The sequence below is a fragment of the Erythrolamprus reginae genome, chromosome 4 (genome assembly GCF_031021105.1).
Source record: "Erythrolamprus reginae isolate rEryReg1 chromosome 4, rEryReg1.hap1, whole genome shotgun sequence".
NCBI lineage: Eukaryota > Metazoa > Chordata > Lepidosauria > Squamata > Dipsadidae > Erythrolamprus > Erythrolamprus reginae.
Window position 1 is genome coordinate 3,635,345 of NC_091953.1, and position 23,438 is coordinate 3,658,782.

At 41.5% G+C, this 23,438-nt stretch overlaps 1 protein-coding gene across 6 annotated transcripts in view; it reads right to left on the minus strand.

The window, feature by feature from the left end:
• MYO7A (myosin VIIA) overlaps positions 1-23,438 on the minus strand; it is a 97,219-nt gene that overhangs the window by 31,026 nt on the left and 42,755 nt on the right. For all 6 annotated transcript variants that reach the window (XM_070749486.1, XM_070749485.1, XM_070749483.1 and 3 more), the window contains 12 exons: positions 22,068-22,160; positions 18,233-18,327; positions 14,255-14,339; positions 12,704-12,922; positions 10,910-11,017; positions 10,203-10,412; positions 8,458-8,661; positions 7,557-7,733; positions 5,964-6,053; positions 5,708-5,835; positions 3,270-3,396; positions 725-844 (listed from right to left, as the gene is read on the minus strand). In XM_070749486.1, the coding sequence (XP_070605587.1) occupies positions 725-844; positions 3,270-3,396; positions 5,708-5,835; positions 5,964-6,053; positions 7,557-7,733; positions 8,458-8,661; positions 10,203-10,412; positions 10,910-11,017; positions 12,704-12,922; positions 14,255-14,339; positions 18,233-18,327; positions 22,068-22,160 (1,656 nt within the window). The remainder of the gene's footprint in view (positions 1-724; positions 845-3,269; positions 3,397-5,707; positions 5,836-5,963; positions 6,054-7,556; positions 7,734-8,457; positions 8,662-10,202; positions 10,413-10,909; positions 11,018-12,703; positions 12,923-14,254; positions 14,340-18,232; positions 18,328-22,067; positions 22,161-23,438) is intronic.

Below are 23,438 nucleotides of genomic sequence, written 5' to 3' on the forward strand. Positions count from 1 at the left end.
GTCAACAACGCACAACAATTGCAATCTGAAGCTGTGATGCAGCTTTCCGTTACGAGTAGTCCTCGACTTACAACTGGCCGCTTAGCGAGTATTCAAAGTTACGACCAACTCCAAAAAAAGTTACGCATGGATTTGGACTTCCAGTGGGTGGCCACATGACCAGCTTGCATTTACGGCTATTTGCAGCTGTCTGACGACATTTCAAGGCAATTTGTGATGTTTTTGACTGAAACTGGCATTTTCTTCAAGTTTTTGACCCAGTCAAAGTCCTTGACTTACAATTGTTCGTTTAGTGACCGTTCCAAGTTACAACGGCACTGAAAAAAGTGACATATTGCCCATTTTTCGTTTCAACGTTCCCCGTAGTCACGAGATCAAATTTCAGAGGCTTGGCAGCCGATTCATTTTTATGACGGTTGCAGTGTCCATTTTGTGAACTTCTGACCACCAAAGTCCATGGGGAAATCCAAATTCACTTAACAACAGGGTTAGTAACTTATCAACTGACTCATTTAACAACTGGGGTCAGAAAAGCTTTAAAATGGGGCAAAACTCAGTTAACAAATGTCTCACAACAGAATTTTTGGGTCATATGTCGAGGACTACCTGTAGAAAAGAAAGCAGCGAAAACATTGGGTATTTTCAAATTGCCCATGGGTATTTTCAAATTGCCCATGGCCTCCATTTTGTGAGTGTGCCCACTGCAAGCCTTCCAAAGGGCTACCTGAAGCTCTAGCCAGCTCGGGGGTTGCGTCCTGGTCCCGTTGACAAACGTCCTTCTGAGCCTCTCTTCACAATAAGGGCCGTACCCCGGGGGACCCCCGATAATGAAGTTCCTTAAATACTGTTGTGGAGACACAAAGCCAACACACAAACAACAATTAGCCGTAACTGTTACGGTGTGCCACAAGGGTCTGTTCTGGGTCCGATTCTTTTTAATATGTTTCTGAGTGACATAGGGGAAGGTTTGGTAGGGAAGGTTTGCCTATTTGCCGATGACTCTAAAGTGTGCAATAGGGTTGATATTCCTGGAGGCGTCTGTAATATGGTAAATGATTTAACTTTACTAGACAAATGGTCAAAGCAATGGAAACTGCAGTTTAATGTTTCCAAATGTAAAATAATGCACTTGGGGAAAAGGAATCCTCAATCTGAGTATTGCATTGGCAGTTCTGTGTTAGCAAAAACGTCAGAAGAGAAGGATTGAGGGGTCGTGATTTCTGACAGTCTCAAAATGGGTGAGCAGTGTGGTCGGGCAGTAGGAAAAGCAAGTAGGATGCTTGGCTGCATAGCTTGAGGTATAAAAAGCAGGAAGAGGGAGATTGTGATCCCGCTGTATGCAGCGCTGGTGAGACCCCATTTGGAATAAGACTGTGTTCAGTTCTGGAGACCTCACCTACAAAAAGATATTGACAAAATTGAACGGGTCCAAAGACGGGTGACAAGAATGGTGGAAGGTCTTAAGCATAAAACTGATCAGGAAAGACTTCATGAACTCAATCTGTGTAGTCTGGAGGACAGAAGGGAAAGGGGGGAAATAGTATAAGGGCAGACTAGATGGAACAGGAGGTCTTTTTCTGCCGTCAGTCTTCTATGTTTCTATTTTGAAAAAACAAAATCAATAATTTTGGTCCGTGATTTAGCCTACTTCTTCACTCAATGTACATCCAGGAATTTTTTTCTCCAATGTATTGATTTATTTGCTTACTGACCAGCAACATTAAATAATAAAAAGGAAAGGGGGGGGGGGGGAACCCAGCAGGAAATAGAATCAGGATCAAGAAAATAGATGGAGTTATACATTGTCAGTTATGAAATAAATAGAATAGGGTATACTTTAAACATCTTATTAGGATAACAACCTGTTTATTTATCTAATGCTGATAAAACTGTACCTTAAAATACTCAATTACATCCAGGAATGTACATTCCACTCCTCTACTTGCAACAGAATACCTTACGCCAGTGTTTCCCAATCTTAGCAACTTGAAGATATTTGGACTTCAACTCCCAGAATTCCCCAGCCAGCATGGGAGTTGAAGTCCAAATATCTTCAAGTTACCAAGGTTGGGAAACACTGCCTTACGCAACCAGACTTGAAGTCCTAGGTTTAGAAAGCTTAGAACTACATCGCCTTTCACACGACCGAAACATAACAATGTTCTTCCTGTCAACGACGACTTCAGCTTCAACCACAACAATACACGAGCACACAACAGATACAAAGTCAAAGGAAACCGCTCCAAACTTGACTGCAGGAAATACGACTTCAGCAACCGAGGAGTTAACGCCCAGAACTCACTATCGGACTTCAAAACTTTACCCTTAGACTGTCCACTGTTGACCTCTCCCAATTCCTAAGAGGTCAGCAAGGGGCGTGCATAAGTGCACCAGTGTGCCTTCCATCCCCTGTCTTAATGTTTCCCTCTTATAGTACCCATCTCATGTATATGAGATGTGATTTCTGAAAGTCTCAAAATGGGTGAACAGTGCAGTCAGGCGGTAGGGAAAGCTTGGTTGCATAGCTAGAGGTATAACAAGCAGGAAGAGGGAGATTATGATCCCGCTATATAGAATGCTGTTGAGACCACATTTGGAATAATACTGTGTCCAGTTCTGGAGACCTCACCTACAAAAAGATATTGAAAAAACTGAACGGGTCCAAAGACGGGCTACAAGAATGGTGGAAGGTCTTAAGCATAAAACGTATCAGGAAAGATTTCATGAACTCAATCTGTATAGTCTGGAGGACAGAAGGAAAAGGGGGGACAGGATCAAAACATTTAAATATGTTAAGGGTTAAATAAGGTCCGGGAGGGAAGTGTTTTTAATAGGAAAGTGAACACAAGAACAAGGGGGCACAATCTGAAGTTAGTTGGGGGAAAGATCAAAAGCAACACGAGAAAATATTATTTGACTGAAAGAGTAGTAGATCCTTGGAACAAACTTCCAGCAGACGTGGTTGGTAAATCCACAGTAACTGAATTGAAACATGCCTGGGATAAACATATATCCATCCTAAGATAAAATACAGAAAATAGTATAAGGGCAGACTAGATGGACCATGAGGTCTTTTTCTGCCGTCAGACTTCTATGTTTCTATGTTTCTATATTTCTCTTTTACTAGTATCATGTATATAAATATTATTATATCTCTGTATACCACCAATACATACTTGACAAAACAAATAAATAAAATAAAATAAAATAATAAAATAAAATAAATTGCCGCCACCTAGACCAAGATGGTGACCCCATCCTTGACTTACCTTGACAAATTTCTCGGAGGGGGCAAAGCAGCCCACACATAATGACACCAGGATCCACCCTCTGGCGTGGCTGTTTTTGGAAGGATTTTGGGTCAGCTGTTTGCAGATTTGGCAGTAGATTTCATCCCTGCCACAAGAAGGAAAATAATAATAATAATAATGTGATCCACCGATCCTCCCTTCATCAGTTTCAATCCCAATAACACAGGGGAAAACAATCGATACAAACTTGGGGTAAACTGCTTCAAACCCGATTGCAGAAAATACGACTTCAACAACAACAACAAGATCTAAGTATTGCCCACAAGATCATATGCTGCAACGTCCTGCCTGTTGGCGACTACTTCAGCTTCAACCACAACAACACAAGAGCACACAACAGATTTAAACTTAATATTAACCGCTCCAAACTTGACTGTAAAAAATATGACTTCAGTAACTTAGTTGTCGAAACGTGGAACTCATTACTGGACTCCGTAGTGTCATCCCCAAACCCCCAACACTTTACCCTTAAATTATCTACGGTTGACCTATCCAGATTCCTAAGAGGTCAGTAAGGAGCGAGTACAAGTGCACTAGAGTGCCTTCCGTCCCCTGTCCTATTGCTCTCCTATATTTATTTATTTATTTATTTATTTATTGGATTTGTATGCCGCCCCTCTCCAGAGACTCGGGGCGGCTAACAGCGACAATAAAACAGTGTACAATAGTAATTTGGTATTGATGATTAAAAATCAATTAATATAAAAACCAAACATACATACATACATACCATGCATAGAATTGTAAAGGCCTAGGGGGAAAGAGGATCTCAATTCCCCCATGCCTGGCGGCAGAGGTGGGTTTTAAGTTGTTTACAAAAGGCAAATCTCCTATACCTTTCTTCTATTCCTATATTTCTTCTTCTATTCTTTCATTGATATGTTTTATTCCTATACCTTCTTTTCTATTCTTTCATAGATATATTTTACTATGAGTATCTCCTCTATAACCTTCATCATGTATTTTACTATGTGTATACAGTATAGATATATACCCACTAAAACCCTCATTGTGTATTGGACAAAATAAGATAAATAAAATAAATAAATAAACATTGACGCCTGGAATGCTCTACCCGACTCTGCTGTTACAGCCTCAAACCCTCATAGCTTCAATCTTAAACTGTCTACTGTGGACCTCACCCCATTGTTAAGAGGGCCGTAAAATGGGGTGCATAAGCAAACCAGCGGGCCTACCGGCCCTGTCCTACTGTTCCCATATATTTGTATTTATTTCCTTTGTTCATGTTTATGTTTATACTTGTTATCTTGTACATGTTTGACAAACAAACAAATGAATAAATAAACTTCACCCGCTAATCAAATCCATTTGAAAACTCTTGGTGTCTCCAAATCTTCAAATCTCCAATTCCAGGAGACTGGAAATCTTGGAAAGTTCTCCCAATTTTGGAAAAGTTCTCCAAATCTTGGAAACTTCAAATCTTGGGATCTCCAAATTTAGGAGTTTGGAACTCTTGGAAAGTTCTCCAAATTTTGGAAATTCTCCAGATCTTGGAATCTCCAAATCTTGGAATCTCCAAATTCAGGAGTTTGGAAATTTGGGAGAGTTCTCCAAATCTTGGAAACTTTAAATCTTGGAATCTCTAAATTCAGGAGTTTGGAACTCTTGGAAAGTTCTCCAAATTTTGGAAATTCTCCAGATCTTGGAATCTCCAAATCTTGGAATCTCCAAATTCAGGAGTTTGGAACTCTTGGAAAGTTCTCCAAATTTTGGAAATTCTCCAGATCTTGGAATCTCCAAATCTTGGAATCTCCAAATTCAGGAGTTTGGAACTCTTGGAAAGTTCTCCAAATTTTGGAAATTTTCCAGATCTTGGAATCTCCAAATCTTGGAATCTCCAAATTCAGGAGTTTGGAACTCTTGGAAAGTTCTCCAAATTTTGGAAATTCTCCAGATCTTGGAATCTTCAAATCTTGGAATCTCCAAATTCAGGAGTTTGGAAATTTTGGAGAGTTCTCCAAATCTTGGAAACTTAAATTTTGGAATCTCCAAATTTAGGAGTTTGGAACTCTTGGAAAGTTCTCCAAATTTTGGAAATTTTCCAGATCTTGGAATCTCCAAATCTTGGAATCTCCAAATTCAGGAGTTTGGAAATTTTGGAGTTCTCCAAATCTTGGAAGTTTCTCCAAACCCACTCGGGTAAAAAAGAAAGGCCAATGGTGTCCACAGGGTAGATTCAAAGAGAGTTGTGATGGTCACCATTGTGTCTTGATTGAAAGTCCACTTGCTTTCACTGTTCACTACTGGACATTGATTCCATGGTTGTGTCACCATCTTGCCTTTTTTGACCTCTTATGGGCTTCAGATATTTGGGGTATACTTCCTCAATGCACACATCTGGAGCATTTTTTCCTTTTTTCTTCCTAATTTCTAACCTTAAAGTTGGCCTCAGGATGCCGTTCCCAATAATGAAATGTAGTTTCTCCAAATTGGACGTCGGCCGGTCCTCCAACATGCTGTTCCCCTGGACGGTGGACTCACCATCGTGAAGGCGCTTGGTCACCTGACGAAGCAACAGGCACAGGTACAATTTGTGAAATGGGTCAAGGTGACGGAACCGGCGAAAAGCTGAGTTTCTCCACTCAGACCGTGATCAAAAGGCTGGACAATGGCTTGAGGCGAGTGACTCACCTCTTCCGTTAGCTTTGATTTTTTCTTGAGGGTCAAGGAGACCAATTTCTGCCGCACGCTGCTCTTCTTGTGGCTATCCAGATGTGCACTCTTTCAAAGAAATAGTGAAGTAGTGTCAGGAATAATCATACTTTGCATCAATGTACTAAATCTTGGCCACTTTAAAACGTGTAATCTAGGATGCACAAATGGTTGTGCCCTGATACAAAAAGATTTTGGACTAGGATACACAAATTACCCATCTACAAATTACCTTGTGGGGTGACCAGAACAATCTTGTATTTGTATTTATTAGATTTGTATGCCGCCCCTCTCCGAAGACTTGGGGCGGCTAACAACAATATAAGAAGACAATGAAAACAAATCTAATATTAAAAGACAATCTAAAAAACCCCAATTTAAAGAACCACTCATACATACAAGCATACCATGTATACATTCTATAAGCCTAGGGGGAAGGGAAATCTCAATTCCCCCATGCCTGACGACAGAGGTGGGTTTTAAGGAGCTTGCGAAAGGCAAGGAGGGTGGGGGCAACTCTGATATCTGGGGGGAGCTGGTTCCAGAGGGTCGGGGCCACCACAGAGAAGGCTCTTCTCCTGGGTCCCGCCAAACGACATTGCTTAGTCGACGGGACCCGGAGAAGGCCAACTCTGTGGGACCTAACCGGTCGCTGGGATTTGTGCGGCAGAAGGCGGTCCCGGAGATATTCTGGTCCGATGCCATGAAGGGCTTTATAGGCCATAACCAACACTTTGAATTGTGACCGGAAATTGATCGGCAACCAATGCAGACTGCGGAGTGTTAGTGTAACATAGGCATACTTAGGGAAGCCATGATAGCTCTCGCAGCTGCATTCTGCACAATCTGAAGTTTCCGAACACTTTTCAAAGGTAGCCCCATGTAGAGAGCGTTACAGTAGTCGAACCTCGAGGTGATGAGGGCATGAGTGACTGTGAGCAGTGAGTCCCGGTCCAGGTAGGGCCGCAACTGGTGCACCAGGTGAACCTGGGCAAATGCCCCGCTCGCCACAGCTGAAAGATGTTTCTCTAATGTGAGCTGTGGATCGAGGAGAACGCCCAAGTTGCGGACCCTCTCTGAGGGGGTCAATAATTCCCCCCCCCCCCCCAGGGTTATGGACGGACAGATGGAATTGTCCTTGGGAGGCAGAACCCACAGCCACTCCATCTTATCTGGGTTGAGTTTGAGTCTGTTGACACCCATCCAGGCCCCAACAGCCTCCAGGCACCGGCACATCACTTCCACTGCTTCGTTGACTGGACATGGGGTGGAGATGTATAACTGGGTATCATCTGCGAACTTATGATACCTCACCCCATGCCCCTAGATCTAGAACTGAACACACTCAAAACCGTAGAAATGGTGGTAGACTTTAGGAGAAACCCTTCCACCCACCTCTCACAGTATCAACAGTAGAGACCTTCAAATTTCTAGGTTCTATCATCTCTCAAGACCTAAAATGGTCACCTAACATCAAAAACATCATCAAAAAAGCACCACGAAGAATGTTCTTTCTGCGCCAGCTCAGGACGCTCAAACTGCCCAAACAAATCTCGGCAGCTTCTCACTTACTTCTCCTTCGCTTTGAAGGGCCTGGAGTTCCTTCTTGTAGGACTTCTTCCCCAGCGTCTCGTAAATTTTGGTCATGACCGGGATTTTTTCACTGCCGTCGCTCATGGCGGTGTGGTATTTTGGCTCAGGAAGGTCCCCCATAAAGCGAAGAATGGTGATCCACACCGCGAGGGCTGCCTGGGGTATGTTTGGGGGGGAAAGGAATACTTTTTTGCATTTTTTTTTGCTTATTTTTATTTTGATTGTTGTCTTTTTAATGAAAAAAAACCCCTAATAAAGATAGAAACATAGAAACATAGAAGTCTGACGGCAGAAAAAGACCTCCTGGTCCATCTAGTCTGCCCTTATACTATTTTCTGTATTTTATCTTAGGATGGATATATGTTTATCCCAGGCATGTTTAAATTCAGTTACTGTGGATTTATCTACCACGTCTGCTGGAAGTTTGTTCCAAGCATCTACTACTCTTTCAGTAAAATAATATTTTCTCACGTTGCTTTTGATCTTTCCCCCAACTAAGTTCAGATTGTGTCCCCTTGTTCTTGTGTTCACTTTCCTATTAAAAACACTTCCCTCCTGGACCTTATTTAACCCTTTAATATATTTAAATGTTTCGATCATGTCCCCCCTTTTCCTTCTGTCCTCCAGACTCTACAGATGGAGTTCATGAAGTCTTTCCTGATACGTTTTATGCTTAAGACCTTCCACCATTCTTGTAGCCCGTCTTTGGACCCGTTCAATTTTGTCAATATCTTTTTGTAGGTGAGGTCTCCAGAACTGAACACAGTATTCCAAATGTTATTTTTTAAAGAAAAAATTGGTCGTAAGTGGAGAACCTCTGGTGAGAAGCTAGAGATCTCCACAACCTTCATTCCCTCCCAAGCTGCCCAAAGAAACTCACCAGCTGGTCTCCTTCATCCTCGTGGTACAACAGAGGTTGTTTCAGAGGCCGGCGAATATACGTGTGTGTGGTTGTGCCCTGGAAGTAGGTGGCCGCAAATTTTGCAAATTTATACTCCGATAAGTCCTCTTCTTCTTCCTCCGGCAGAGGGAGAGATGTATCTAAGTCGTCTTCTTCCAACACCCTTCCAACTTTTTCCAGATCCTGCAGAGAACAATTTATCTGTTTTGCATCTGAATTTTGGTAAGTGTGAAAAGTAGTCACAAGTCACAAATTTACAGAACTGTTGTAACATTGAATGGCCAATAAATGAATGGTTATTGTTGTGGTTAGCTCTGGCCCAGCTCCTGCCCCAAGGACTGTGGATGTGGGGGAGACATCCACATGCTACAGGCCTGTTTTGCCCTGGTGGAATCTGATGATGAAGGCTCCTCTGACCAAGAAGACATGAGTGACAGGGAGGAGGAGAGTGTGGCAGACAGCTCAGAAGGAGATCAATTATCTAGCTCCTCCTTGGATTCAGAACAAGAGTTAATGATACAGTCACGCATGCGGAGAGCGATGCATAGGCAGCAACAACTGAGAGATTATTATCAAAGAAAATGAGGCCACCTGTGGTTGGGTGGGGCTGTGGTCATTAGTGAGGCTGCTATAAAGAGCAGCCTGTGGGTTTGGCCATTGTGGAGGATTATCTGATCGTTGTGTTTCGTGACTGCTTTACTGACTTTGACCTTTTGTGTGCTGATTTTTCCCCGCTTTGAAACTAAACCAGGGCAAAGTGTGTGTCACTTTGTGAAAGAAGAAGGACTGTGAATTGCCTTACAGCTGCAAGCTAAGTATCTCAGAACTGATAAGGGACTTGTACAAATTACCAGTTTATTTGGAGACCAGTGCTCTTGGCTATCCCAAAAGAGGGCTTGGTTTAAGTGAATTTTCGGTATAAAGAACATTGTTTTGAATTTTCAAACATGTGTGTGTCTGAAATTTGTACCTGTGAATTTTTGGGAGGATTCTGCCAGAGAGACCGACAGAACAGTTATAAACAGGGGTGGGTTGCTATTACTGTTGCTACCTGTGCACTGCGCGTATAGCTTCAGTTGTCTTGCGTGCACATGTGTTTTTTGCTTCTGCGCATGCACAGAAGCATAAAATCACCAAAATCTCACACTCGTGTCTCCCTCATGAGATTTCGGTGCGTTTTCGCTTCCTGCACATGCAGAGAAGCAAAAACACACTGATGGGACATGTACACATGTGCAGAAGTAAATAATCACCAAAATCTTGCACATGAATCCCCTCATGAGATTTCAGTGTGTTTTTGCTTCCTGCACATGTGCAGAACCAAAAACACACTGGTGGGACGTGCACACATGAGCAGAAGTAAATAATCACTGAAATCTTGCACATGCATCAACTCACGAGATTTCAGTGCACTTTTGCTTCCTGCTCATGCGCAGAAGCAAAAACACACTGGGGACGCCCACGCATGCGCAGAAGTAAATTGTCACCAAAATTGCGCACACGTTTATCACAAAATTTTGCTTCTGTCCATGCGCACGAAGCAAAAACTATGAGAAATTGAAGAAAAAAAGATGGCGGCACCGGAGCAGTCACACGCAAATCGCGCGATCTGGCAGCCGCTACTGGTGCGCAGTCCGCTGTAGCAGTAGCAACCCACTACTGGTCATAAGTCGAGGATTATCTGTCCTTTCCCGACGTCTCCCTCATCCCTCAGACTTGTTTACCTCAAAGCCGGCAGGGGCCTGTCCTTCCTGTCCCGGCAATGAGGCCGTCGTTCCCAGGAATCCAAACATTTTGTCCACCATGTCCGAATCGTTCACGGGTTCGTTCCGCGCCTTCTCCATCCTCTGCAAGAGTTCCTTCTTCCGACGAGCTTCCTCTTTCTCTTTGATCTCCCTTTCCGCGTCTTCCTGAGCCAGTTGGGCGAGGCGCACCTACGAAGAACGACAGCAAGCAAAGATTTCACAGAATAATAATAATAATAATAATAATAATTAATAATAATTTATTAGATTTACCTACGAGACCGCCTTCTGCCACACGAATCCCAGCGGCCGATTGGGTCCCACAGAGTTGGCCTTCTCTTGGTCCCGTCGACTAAACAATGTCGGTTGGCGGGGCGCAGGGGAAGAGCCTTCTCTGTGGCGGCCCCGGCCCTCTGGAATCAACTCCTTCCAGAGATTCAAACTGCCCCCACCCTCCGCGCCTTCCATAAATTACTGAAGACTCACCTCTGTCGCCAGCTGTGGCGATGATTACCGCCCCCCTTCGTTGTTTCTCTATTCTTAATCTATAACTCTATGACCTCCAAGGCCTCTTCCATCCTTAGAAATCTATGGTTCTATGACCTCCAAGGTCCCTTCCAACTCTAGGAATCTATGGTTCTGTGACCTCCAAGGCCCCTACCAACCTCAAGAGTCTATGAACCTACCTGATGTTTCTTTTCCGCTTCCTCCTTGGCTTTCTTCGCACTCATTTCCTTCCTCAGCCGTTCCTCTTCCAGCAGACGTAGTTTTTCTGCTTCCAGACGTCGATAATACTACAGGAAGAAACGCAATATTAGCACTAGGCAATGCATGGATTTATTTCACCAAACCAGCCTCTCATGTCGTTTGGCGGGCCCCAGGGGAAGAGCCTTCTCTGTGGCAGCCCCGGCCCTCTGGAACCAACTCTCCTCGGTGATTAGAACTGCCTCCACCCTCCCTGTCTTTCATAAACTACTCAAGACTCACTTATACCGCCAGGCATGGGGGAGTTAGGATATTCCTTCCCCCAGGCCATTACAAGTTATGTATGATATCTTTGTGTGTATGTTTGGTTTTTATAATAAGGGTTTTTAGTTGTTTTATTAAATTGGATTGTTACATGTTGTTTTTTATCATTGTTGTTAGCCGCCCCGAGTCTCTGGAGAGGGGCGGCATACAAATCCAATCAATCAATCAATCTTTTATTATCTAGCAGCCAATCAGGTCCCACAGAGTTGACCTTCTCCGGGTCCCGTTGACTAAACAACGCCGTCTGGCGGGACCCAGGGGAAGAGCCTTCTCTGTGGCGGCCCCAGCCCTCTGGAATCAACTCCCCCCGGAGATTCGAATTGCCCCTACTCTTCCCGCCTTCCGCAAGACGTTGAAGACCTATCTATGTCGCCAGTTATGGGGGGGAATAAGTATCTCTTCCCCCCCGCACCACCTTTTTTTCCTGACTGTAATACAGGAGAATGGTGTGATTGTGCAGTAATGATTGTTTTTAATGTCTATGGGTTTTAAATTTCGTTTTTAACTTATATTGGATTTGTACTCTGTGCATTGTATTGTTGTTGTTGTGAGCCGCCCCGAGTCTTATATAAAAATAGGGGAGAAGATATATGAAAGGAAGAAATATGTGAGATAAAGGTATATGAGATAAATAAGATAATAAAGCAACAATCCTATTATCAACCAACGCCACTCTGAAAAGATGTGATTTTGTGATTGTGGTGACATGCAGACAACAACAACAAGATCTAAGTCTTGCCCAAAAGATCATATGCTGCAACGTCCTGCTTCTCGGCGACTACTTCAGCTTCAACCACAACAACACAAGAGCACACAACAGATTTAAACTTAATATTAACCGCTCCAAACTTGACTGTAAAAAATATGATTTCAGTTGTCGAAGCGTGGAACTTATTACTGGACTCCATAGTGTGATCCCCAAACCCCCAACACTTTACCCTTAGATTATCCACGGTTGACCTATCCAGATTCCTAAGAGGTCAGTAAGGGGCGAGTACAAGTGCACTAGAGTGCCTTCCGTCCCCTGTCCTATTGCTCTCCTATTTCTCCTATACCTTTCTGCTATTCCTATATCTCTTCTTCTATTCTTTCATTGATATATTCTATTCCTATACCTTCTTTTCTATTATTTCATAGATATATTTTACTATGACTATCTCCTCTATAACCTCCATCATGTATTTTACTATGTGTATATAGATATATATACCCACTAAAACCTTCATTGTGTATTGGACAAAATAAATAAATAAATAAATAAACAAACAAACAAACAAATAAACAAACATTATTATTATTATTATTATTATTTATTTATTTATTTATTTATTTATTTATTTATTTTATTAGATTTGTATGCTGCCCTTCTCTGAGAACTTGGGGAGGCTCACAATAATATATGTGCCCTTTGATCTCATTGGACCTTTGAGGGTTCTGCGTGCGAGTCTTACCTCTCCCTTCAGCCGTTTATAGAGCCGCCGGGCAATCATCCCACGTCCATAGGCCTGGATGGTGTAGACCGCCCAAAGGCGATGGCGGAAAGCGCGGCGCACCAGGTAGCCCCGACACCGGGCCTGGAATTCGATGATGCGCTGTCGAGCCATGTGGTACTGCCGGTGGAGTTTGCGGGAACGGTAAAGTGCTTGGAGCCTCAGGAAGCCGATTTTCATCTGGAATCGGGAATGTTAAGATAAACAGTGGCGCAGTCCTGCAAGCTACTTCTGCTGATCACCGGCTGCCAGCAGTTTGGCAGATCGAATCTCAGTAGGCTCAAGGTTGACTCAGCCTTCCGTCCTTCCGAGGGGGGTAAAATGAAGACCCAGATTGTTGGGGGCAAGAGGCTGACTCTCTGTAAACCGCTTAGAGAGGGCTGAAAGCAGTGAGAAGTCTAAATGCAGTCTAAATGTAGGGGTCCCCAAACTTGGCAACTTTAAGACTGGTGGACTTCAACTTCCAGTTGCATTCTGGGAGTTGAAGTCCACCAGTCTTAAAGTTGCCAAGTTTGAAAAAGTCTATATAAATGCTATTGCTAAAGAGAGGGAGGCAGATTTGGGAACATGTGAAACTGGGTTATCCCTGCACAGATGACCAATGAAGGAAGAGCAAAGATTGCATAGCAGAGGCCATCAATTTTAGTAACTTTAGGATTTGTGGACTTCAACTCCCAGAATTCCTCTGCCAGCCATGCTGACAGCGTAATTGTAGGTCTGGTCCTGAGGCTTCCTTAGAATAGGGCTCTCTCCAATCTTGGGAATTTTAGGACTTGTGGACTTCAACTCCCAGAATTCTTCCTTCCTTCCTTCCTTCCTTCCTTCTTTCCTCTCTCCCTCCCTCCCTTTCTTTCCTTCCTTTTCTCCCTCCATTCCTCCCTCCCTCTCTCCTTCCTCCCTCCCTCCCTTTCTTTCCTTCCTTTTCTCCCTCCATTCCTCCCTCTCTCCTTCCTTCCTTTCTTTTTCTTCTTTCTTTCTTTCTCATTTATTTATTTATTTAATATGTATGTATTAGTCAAGTACATATTGGTTGTATACATAGATATAACACTGTTTATATACATGATATGGGTACTAATTCCTCATCCAACATAATATATAACAATAATAACAGAAACAAACATTACAACAATTAAAAAAACATTAAAACTTCAAAGCACATACAAAAAAGGATATCTTTATGCCCTATAATTTCTCCTATTTTCCTTCCTTCCTTCCTTCCTTCCTTCCTTCCTTCCTTCCTTCCTTCCTTTCCTTCCTTCCTTGGCTGAGGAATTCTGGGAGTTGAAGTCTACCAGTCTTAAAGTTACCAGGTTTGGAGACCACTGCTCTAATCCATTGCTCTAAGCCACCACATTACAAAAAATGGAATGTGGGGAAGCAACCCAAGATGGTTAGATTATAGCTTAGTGCTCCAGATGCAGATTATATCCAGTTTGCAGTAAAAAAGCATCTGTTAACAGCCGAAGGCAGCCAAGGAGAGCAAATTGGTCAACATTCCAATATACTTACAGCCTCGTAGTTTCGTCGACAATTGTGGCCCCTCCAATTCCGTTGAATCATGAGCGCTGCATTCCTCACTTTCAAGAAATGAGATCTGGAAAGAAAATCGCAATATTGTTTGATGCGTTTGTCCTTGGCGACGATCTTTATCTCCTCTGTTTTCTGCTTAGCAACCAACACTTCACTCCCCAATGAACGGATGACGTTACCTATACCAAGAAGGAAACGTCTGCAGGAAAACAACCCAGCTCAGAGAAGAATAAAAATCCAATCATAAGTGGTTGGTCTTTTAAAGCGGGGAAATGAAAACGTAGGCACTGACATCAGAGTTCTTGAGAAATAAGAGTCAACTCATGAATTGCAGAATCAAAGTTTGTTTGGTTTTGGATCAGAAGAGTTCAGAAGAACACGGCGGTAGGGAAAGCAAGTAGGATGCTTGGCTGCATAGCTAGAGGTATAGCAAGCAGGAAGAGGGAGATTATGATCCCGCTGTATAGAGCGCTGGTGAGACCACATTTGGAATAATACTGTGTTCAGTTCTGGAGACCTCACCTACAAAAAGATATGGATCAAATTGAACGGGTCCAAAGATGGGCTACAGAAATGGTGGAAGGTCTTAAGCATAAAACATATCAGGAAAGGCTTAATGAACTCAATCTGTATTTTATTTTATTTATTTTATTTATTTTATTTATTTTATTTATTTTATTTATTTATTTTATTTTATTTATTTTATTTTATTTATTTTATTTATTTTATTTTATTTTATTTATTTTATTTATTTTATTTATTTTATTTATTCATTTGTCCCATACACAAATACATAGAAAGAAAATAGACATGTGATAATATAAAAGAGGGTGAAAGTGAACTTAGAGGAGAGGATATATGAAAGGAAGAGAATATATAAGATAGGTGAAAGAAAGGAAAGACAATTGGACAGGGGACGAAAGGCACACCAGTGCACTTATGTACGCCTCTTGCTGGCCTCTTAGGAACCTGGGGAGGTCAATCATGGAGAGTCTAAGGGAGAAGTGTTCAGGGTTAGGGGTTGACACAATTGAGTCTGGTAATGAGTTTCACGCTTCGATAATTCGGTTGTTGAAATCATATTTTTTACAGTCAAGTTTGGCGCAGTACGTATTAAGTTTGAATCTATTGCGTGCTCTTGTGTTATTGCGGTTGAAGCTGAAGTAGCCATTGACTGGTAAGACATTGCAGCATATGATCTTGTGGGCAATACTCAGATTGTGTTATAGGCGTCGTAGTTCTAGACTTTCTAGGCCCAGGATTGTTAGTCTATTTTCGTAGGATATTCTGTTTCGAGTGAAGGAGGACACAAGGAAAAGGGGGGACACGATCAAAACATTTAAATATGTTAAAGGGTTAAATAAGTTCCAGGAGGGAAGTGCTTTTAATAGGAAAGTGAACCCAAGAACAAGGGGACACAATCTGAAGTTAGTTGGGGGAAAGATCAAAAGCAACGTGAGAAAATATTATTTTACTGAAAGAGTAGTAGATCCTTGGAACAAACTTCCAGCAGACGTGGTAGATAAATCCACAGTAACTGAATTTAAACATGCCTGGGATAAACATATATCCATCCTAAGATAAAATACAGAAAATAGTATAAGGGCAGACTAGATGGACCAGGAGGTCTTTTTCTGCCGTCAGACTTCTATGTTTCTATGTTTCTAAGAAGGTGATTAAAAAATAGCCACAATTTGCATGATCAAAAGCTGGTCTCTTTTTTTACAATTGTTGTAAAAGCAATTGTACAAGGTTTCAAGTTCACAGCTGCAGCCCCCAACTTGGCTTTCCTTGCTCCTTGCAAATTTTGAATTTTTGCAATCCCATTGCAATCGCGGAGAAAAATTCACAGAAGCTGTTTCTTATTAATGAAATCTCGCCCCCAAAATACAGTCGTTCGAATGAGTTAAAAATGTCAACCTTTCAAAGGTCATTTTGGCATGTCCTCAAATTAGGTATGTAAAGTACCAGGCAGTCCTCGACTTACCACCACAAAAGAAACCTCACATTTCTGTGGCTAAATGAGATACAAATAGCAAAAGATTTAAGTGCCAAAGCCCACTGCAACAATATAGCCAAGAAGGCTTCAAGAGTTGTAAACCTAATCCTACGTAGCTTCTGCTCTGGCAATCTCACACTACTTACCAGAGCTTGCAAAACTTTTCCCAGACCCATCCTTGAATACAGCTCATCTGTTTGGAACCCATATCGCATCTCAGACATCAACACCCTTGAAAATGTCCAAAGATACTTCACCAGAAGAGCCCTTCACTCCTCCACTCGAAATAGAATGACTCCATAGTGTCATCCCCAAACCCCCAACACTTTACCCTTAGATTATCTACGGTTGACCTGTCCAGATTCCTAAGAGGTCAGTAAGGGGCGAGTACAAGTGCACTAGAGTGCCTTCCGTCCCCTGTCCTATTGCTCTCCTATATCTCCTATACCTTTCTTCTATTCCTATATCTCTTCTTCTATTCTTTCATTGATATGTTCTGTTACTATATCTTCTTTTCTATTATTTCTTAGATATATTTTACTATGAGTATCTCCTCTATAACCTTCATCATGTATTTTATTATGTATATATAGATATATACCCACTAAAACCCTCATTGTGTATTGGACAAAATAAATAAATAAATAAAAATAAAAGTTGTCAATACAATATAAATAGGTACAAAACGATAGAAAGAAGTCGAACATTATCTCTAAGACTGAATCCCCATGAAAAAAAGTTATTATAAAAATGACAGTCACACTTGAGAGCCATCACTGGGCACACCGGTAGTGGTCACTGCGCATGCGTGGCAGCAAAAAAAAAATCCAATCCAAATCTTTCATGCGCATCCATCCCCTGTGCACATGTGCAGAAGCAAGTACATGCTCGGACACACGTGCACAGCACACCAGTGGTGGCAGTAATAGGAATCCGCCCCTGCGTGCGGCCAAGTGTGAGCACGCAAAACATCGCAATGCGAACCAGTGGTAAAGGTGGGTTCCACCACCTTTGCCTCTGACATAGAGATTTGTCCGGCCGCCTTCCACAAAACTGGAATTTTTTTTCTTAGTGACTGTTGTTTTCCGGAATCCAGGGTTTCTTATCACAAACTTCAACTAGGACAAAGTTGACTTCCTTCCCAGACTCCCAAATCCTCTCCAAACATACTTCAGGCCAAAATTAGAAATTTGTTTTCTCCCCATTGCCGTGTTGAAAGGACGTTATCACCCACGCCTGCCTCAAGCAGGCCGAATACAGGTAGTCCTCGACTTATGAAACAAACATAGAAACATAGAAACATAGAAGACTGAAGGCAGAAAAAGACCTCATGGTCCATCTAGTCTGCCCTTATACTATTTCCTGTATTTTATCTTAGGATGGATATATGTTTATCCCAGGCATGTTTCAATTCAGTTCCTGTGGAATTACCAACCACGTCTGCTGGAAGTTTGTTCCAAGGATCTACTGCTCTTTCAGTAAAATAATATTTTCTCATGTTGCTTTTGATCTTTCCCCCAACTAACTTCAGATTTTGTCCCCTTGTTCTTGTGTTCACTTTCCTATTAAAAACACTTCCCTCCTGGACCTTATTGAACCCTTTAACATATTTAAATGTTTCCATCATGTCCCCCCTTTTCCTTCTGTCCTCCAGACTCTACAGATGGAGTTCATGAAGTCTTTCCTGATAAGTTTTATGCTTAAGACCTTCCACCATTCTTGTAGCCCGTCTTTGGACTCATTCAATTTTGTCAATATCTTCTATGTTTCTGCTGTCAATCTTCTATGTTTCTATGTCTTCTACTCCAACCCCCTGCTTAGGCAGGAAACCCTATACTACTTGAGACAAATGGTTGTCCAACATCTTGGAAATAGAAAACCTTTACCCACCACTGTCAGAATGAACAATTCCCAGGTTATATTTCACATCAAGAAATATTAGCCTTCTTCCCAGGTACCTGTCTTTAAATCCACGAACGACTTTCTGAATAAGGATAACCTTGTCGGTGATGGCTTTGTCCCGTTCAATTTCTAACAGCATATCATGGTGATCCTGGGGAAAAAAAGATATGTACAGTGTTCCCTCGATTTCTGTGGGTTCGAACTTTGCAAAATGTCTATACTACGGTTTTTCAAAAATATTAATTAAAAAATACTTTGCGGATTTTTTCCCTATACCATGGTTTTTCCCGCCCAATGACATCACATGTTATCGCCAAACTTTCATCCGACTTTAATAAATATATTTTTTTAAACTTTAATAAATAAACATGGTCAGTAATGATCTAAATGGTTGCTAAAGGAATGGGAAATTGGAGTTTAGGGGTTTAAAGTGTTAAGGGAAGGCTTGTGATACTGTTCATAGCCAAAAATAGTGTATTTACTTCCGCATCTCTACTTCGCGGAAATTCGACTTTCGTGGGCAGTCTTGGAACGCATCCCCCGCGAAAATCGAGGGAACACTGTATAGCCATGGGTTAATTAGGATTAGATCCTAGCTGAAGGGCAGCAAAGATGGCTTGAAGTCATCACAGACACAAAATCATTCTACCGTGTTTCCCCGAAAATAAGACACTGTCTTATATTAATTTTTGCTCCAAATGTTGTGCTACGTCTTATTTTCGGGGGGTGCCTTATATTTCTCAAATAAGACAAATTCACAGGCAGAAAAGCTGACACCCCCAAAGAAAGTGTACCGTACGGTACACTGATTACAGTACGGTACCTGTCAGTATGGCACCTCCACACACAAACGACGGCACTTATATGGTACAACAGTATACTCCCGCTATTGCAGCTTCCGGCCACCAGAGGAACTACAGTCTACGCACTGTAGTGGAGACTGTAATGGCGGTGAGACAGCAGCAGACTGTGTCTGCTGTACTGGATGGTACAAAGCGATGGAAGGGGCCAGCAGGGGACGCCACATTATTACGGTACCGCTATGAACAGCTTTGAATGGTACCGTATGTTTTTCCACCGTATCGTATGTAAAATTGACTACACCTTATTTTCGGGGGGTGCCTTATATTAGCAAATTCTGCAAAACCTCTGACATGCCTTACTTTTGGGGTACGTCTTATTTTTGGGGAAACAGGGTATACTGTATTTCGAAATCAGAGAGGAATGTAAAAGAGACCTTTCAGGCAGTCCTCGGCTTACAGCCAAAACTGAGCCCCATATTTACGTTTATGTCAGCTCTTAAGGGAGTTACTGCAGTTGTTAAAGGAGTCATGAGGTCCTTAAATGAATCTGATTTCTTCCATTGATTTGGCTTGTGGAAAGCCAGCTGGGAAAATTATAAATGGAGATCATTAGGTGCCCGGACAGCTCCAGAAATAAATTGGAACTTTGAAGAGTACTTTGACTTAAGACTCTAATGTAGCTTGGATGCTACCTGGAACCTTGACAGCAACGGTCATAAGTGTGAACAATGGTCATAAGTCACTTTTTCAAGTGTCCTTGCAACTTTAGACTGTCACTAAATGAACTGTTGAAGGCAGAATAGAGTAGAGTAGAGTAGAAAAGAAAATATAGAATAGAATAGAATTCTTTATTGGCCAAGTGTGATTGGACACACAAGGAATTTGTCTTTGGTGCAGATGCTCTTAGTGTACGTAAAAGAAAAAGAGACATTTGTCAAGAATCATGTGGTACAACGCTTAATGATGGTCATAGGGGTCAAATAAGCAATGAAGAAACAATCAATATTAATTAAAATTTTAGGATACAAGCAACAAGTTACAGTGGTACAGTCCTAAGTGGGAGGAGATGGGTGAAAGGAATGATGAGAAAAACTAGTAGAATAGAAGTGCAGATTTAGTAGAAAGTCTGACAGTGTTGAGGGAATTATTTGTTTAGCAGAGTGATGGCGTTCGGGGGGAAAACTGTTCTTGTGTCTAGTTATCTTGGTGCGCAGTGCTCTGTAACTACCTGTACTTGAAGTTGTTGTTGTTGTTGTTGTTGTTGTTGTTATTATTATTATTATTATTATTATTATTTATTAGATTTGTATGCTGCCCCTCTCCGTAGACTCGGGGCGGCTCAAGTTATTTTTTCCTTGTCTTGTCCTGGCAGAATTCTTCTCCGGGATGGCTGAAAATAAAATCCCCTTTTCAGGATGTGAGCCAACTATCTAAGTTGACCTTTCGGGCCCGCAGATTTCCAAACTTCCTGCTCACACAACTGAACAACGCTTGATAACACTTTCTGGAAAAGGAAGAACTTTCCACAGCTGAACATAAGGTAAAGGAAGGATTTCAAAATGAAGCAAAGTTCCATTCTGTGAAATAGGAATTGGAAGGGAACAGAATAGAATAAGGAACTACAACTACGTCGCCTCCGAACTGATTTAACTGTTGTTCATAAGATCATACACCATAACTTTCTTCCTGTTAGTGACTACTTCACCTTCAACAACAGCAACACAAGAGCACGTAATAGATACAAACTCAATGTAAATCGCTCCAAACTTGACTGCAGAAAATATGACTTCAGCAACCGAGTGATCAATGCCTGGAATTCACTACCTAACGCTGTTGTTTTTTCTCCTAACCCCAAGATCTTCAGCCTTAAATTATCTACTGTTGACCTCTCTCCTTTTCTAAGAGGTCTGGAAGGGGCGTCCATAAGCACACTATTGTCCTATTATCCTTGTTATCACCTCTTTATAGTTTGTTATGTGAATACAAACTATAATTCTATACTTGTATGACAAATATAAATAAATAAATAAATAAATAAATAAATAAATAAATAAAAAATTAAAAATAAATAAAAATAAATAAAATAAAATAAAATAATAAAATAAAATAAGGAATGGAACGGAACGTAATAAAGAATGGAATGGAAGGGAACAGAATAAGGAATGGAATCGAATGGAACAGAATAAAGAATGGAATAGAATGGAATGGAACAAACAGAATGGAACGGAATAGGATAAGGAATGAAACGGAACAGAACAGAATAAGGAATGGAATGGAGCAGAATAAGGAATGGAGCAGAATAAGGAATGGAGCAGAATGGAACAGAATAAGGAATGGAAGGGAACAGAATAAGGAATGGAATCAAATGGAACACAATAAAGAATGGAATATAATGGAATGGAACAAACAGAATGGAACTGAATAGGATAAGGAATTAAACGGAACAGAACAGAATAAGGAATGGAATGGAATGGAACAGAATAAAGAATGGGATGGAAAAGAATAAGGGATTGAATGGAGTGGAACAGAATAAGGAATGGAATGGAAAAGAATAAGGGATTGAATGGGATGGAACAGAATAAGGAATGGAGTGGAACAGAATAAGGAATAAGGAATGGAATGGAATAGAATAGAACAGAATTAGAATAGAATAGAACAGAACATCAAAATCAGACGCTTGGCAACTGACTCATATTTATGATGGTCGTGGTGTTCCAGGGGGTGGGGGGTCATGTAATGGCCTTTTGAGACCTCCTGACAGGCAAACGTTTTTCAGTATTGTTGTAATGCCGGTTAAAAAAAATCACCATTCTCCAAAATCCACAGCTGCGACTCATTTGCAGAATAGAACAATTAACCAGTGGAACTACTTGCCACCAGAAGTTGTGGTTGTTCCATCACTGGGGCTCTTTAAAGAAGAGATTGGACAGGCGTTTGTCTGGAGTGGTGTAGGGCTTCTCGCCTGAGCAGGGAAGTTGGACTAGAGGACCCCCAAGGTCCCTTCCAACTCTGTTATTCGGGGGCTCTTATTCCCCTCTTCTGCTTCCAGAAAACTCCATTGGGTTTCGAAATAACCTTCCAAACATACCTTTAAGAAGATTTTTGTCTTGCCAATCTGCCAATCATCATCTTTGCCCAGCACGGCTTCAGCGATGTGCTGGCATGTTCCATGGAGATTTCCCTAAAAAAGAAAAGGAAACCAGTGGACGGATTTCAAAGCTTTGCACCAAGCAGGGAGGGTTGACTAGATGACCCCTGGGGGAACCTTCCAACAGTATGAATCTATGAGCACATAGCTCTCGTCCTTGATTTACAACCTCAACCGGTGCTAGAATTTGTACTGCTAAGCAAGGCGGTACTTAAGTAAATTTATTTATTTTTATTTTATTTATTTATTCATTTGTCCAATACACAATACATACGGAAGAGAATAGACATGAAGTAATATATATAAAGATAATATGTAAAAATAGAGGAGATCTATGAAAGGAAGAAAATATATATGATATATGAGATAAAGGAAAGACAATTGGACAGGGGACGAAAGGCACACTAGTGCACTTACGTACGCCCCTTCTGACCTCTAAGGAACCTGGAGAGGTCAATCGTGGAGAGTCTAAGGGAGAAATGTTGGGGGTTAGGGGTTGACACTACTGAGTCCGGTAATGAGTTCCACGCTTCGACAACTCGATTGTTAAAGTCATATTTTTTACAGTCAAGTTTGGAGCGGTTGATATTAAGTTTGAATCTGTTGCGTGCTCTTGTGTTATTGTGGTTGAAGCTGAAGTAGTCATTGACCGGTAGGACGTTGCAGCATATGATCTTGTGGGCAATACTTAAATCATGTTTTAGGCACCGTAGTTCTAAGTTTTCTAGACCCAGGATTGTTAGTCTATTTTCGTAGGATATTCTGTTTCGAGTGGAGGCGTGAAGGGCTCTTCTGGTGAAGTATCTTTGGACGTTTTCAAGGGTGTTGATGTCCGAGATGTGGTATGGGTTCCAGACAGATAGGCTGTATTCAAGGATGGGTCTGGCAAAAGTTCTGTAGGCTCTTGTGAGTAGTGTGAGATTGCTGGAGCAGAAGTTACGTAGGATCAGGTTAACAACTCTAGAAGCCTTTTTGGCGATATTGTTGCAGTGGGCTTATTTCACAACCTGGTTATTATTAGTATTATTAAAAATGCGGAAGCCAATTGTTTACATTTTTATTGTGTTATTTATAGTTATCAATATATAATACAATTGATATATGGATTAGATAAAGCAATAAGGAGATATATTGCTTTTTGATTCACCAGGAATGCAAACAAAATGGAAATGGCGTACTGTACTATGTAACCACTTTCCTTTCTTTTTCTACTTCTTTTTCCTTTTTCCTTTTTCTTCTATTTTCTTTTCTCTCTTTTTGTCTCTCTGTCCATCTTTCTCGTTTCTCGTTTCTTTTCTTTTGCTAGGTTTT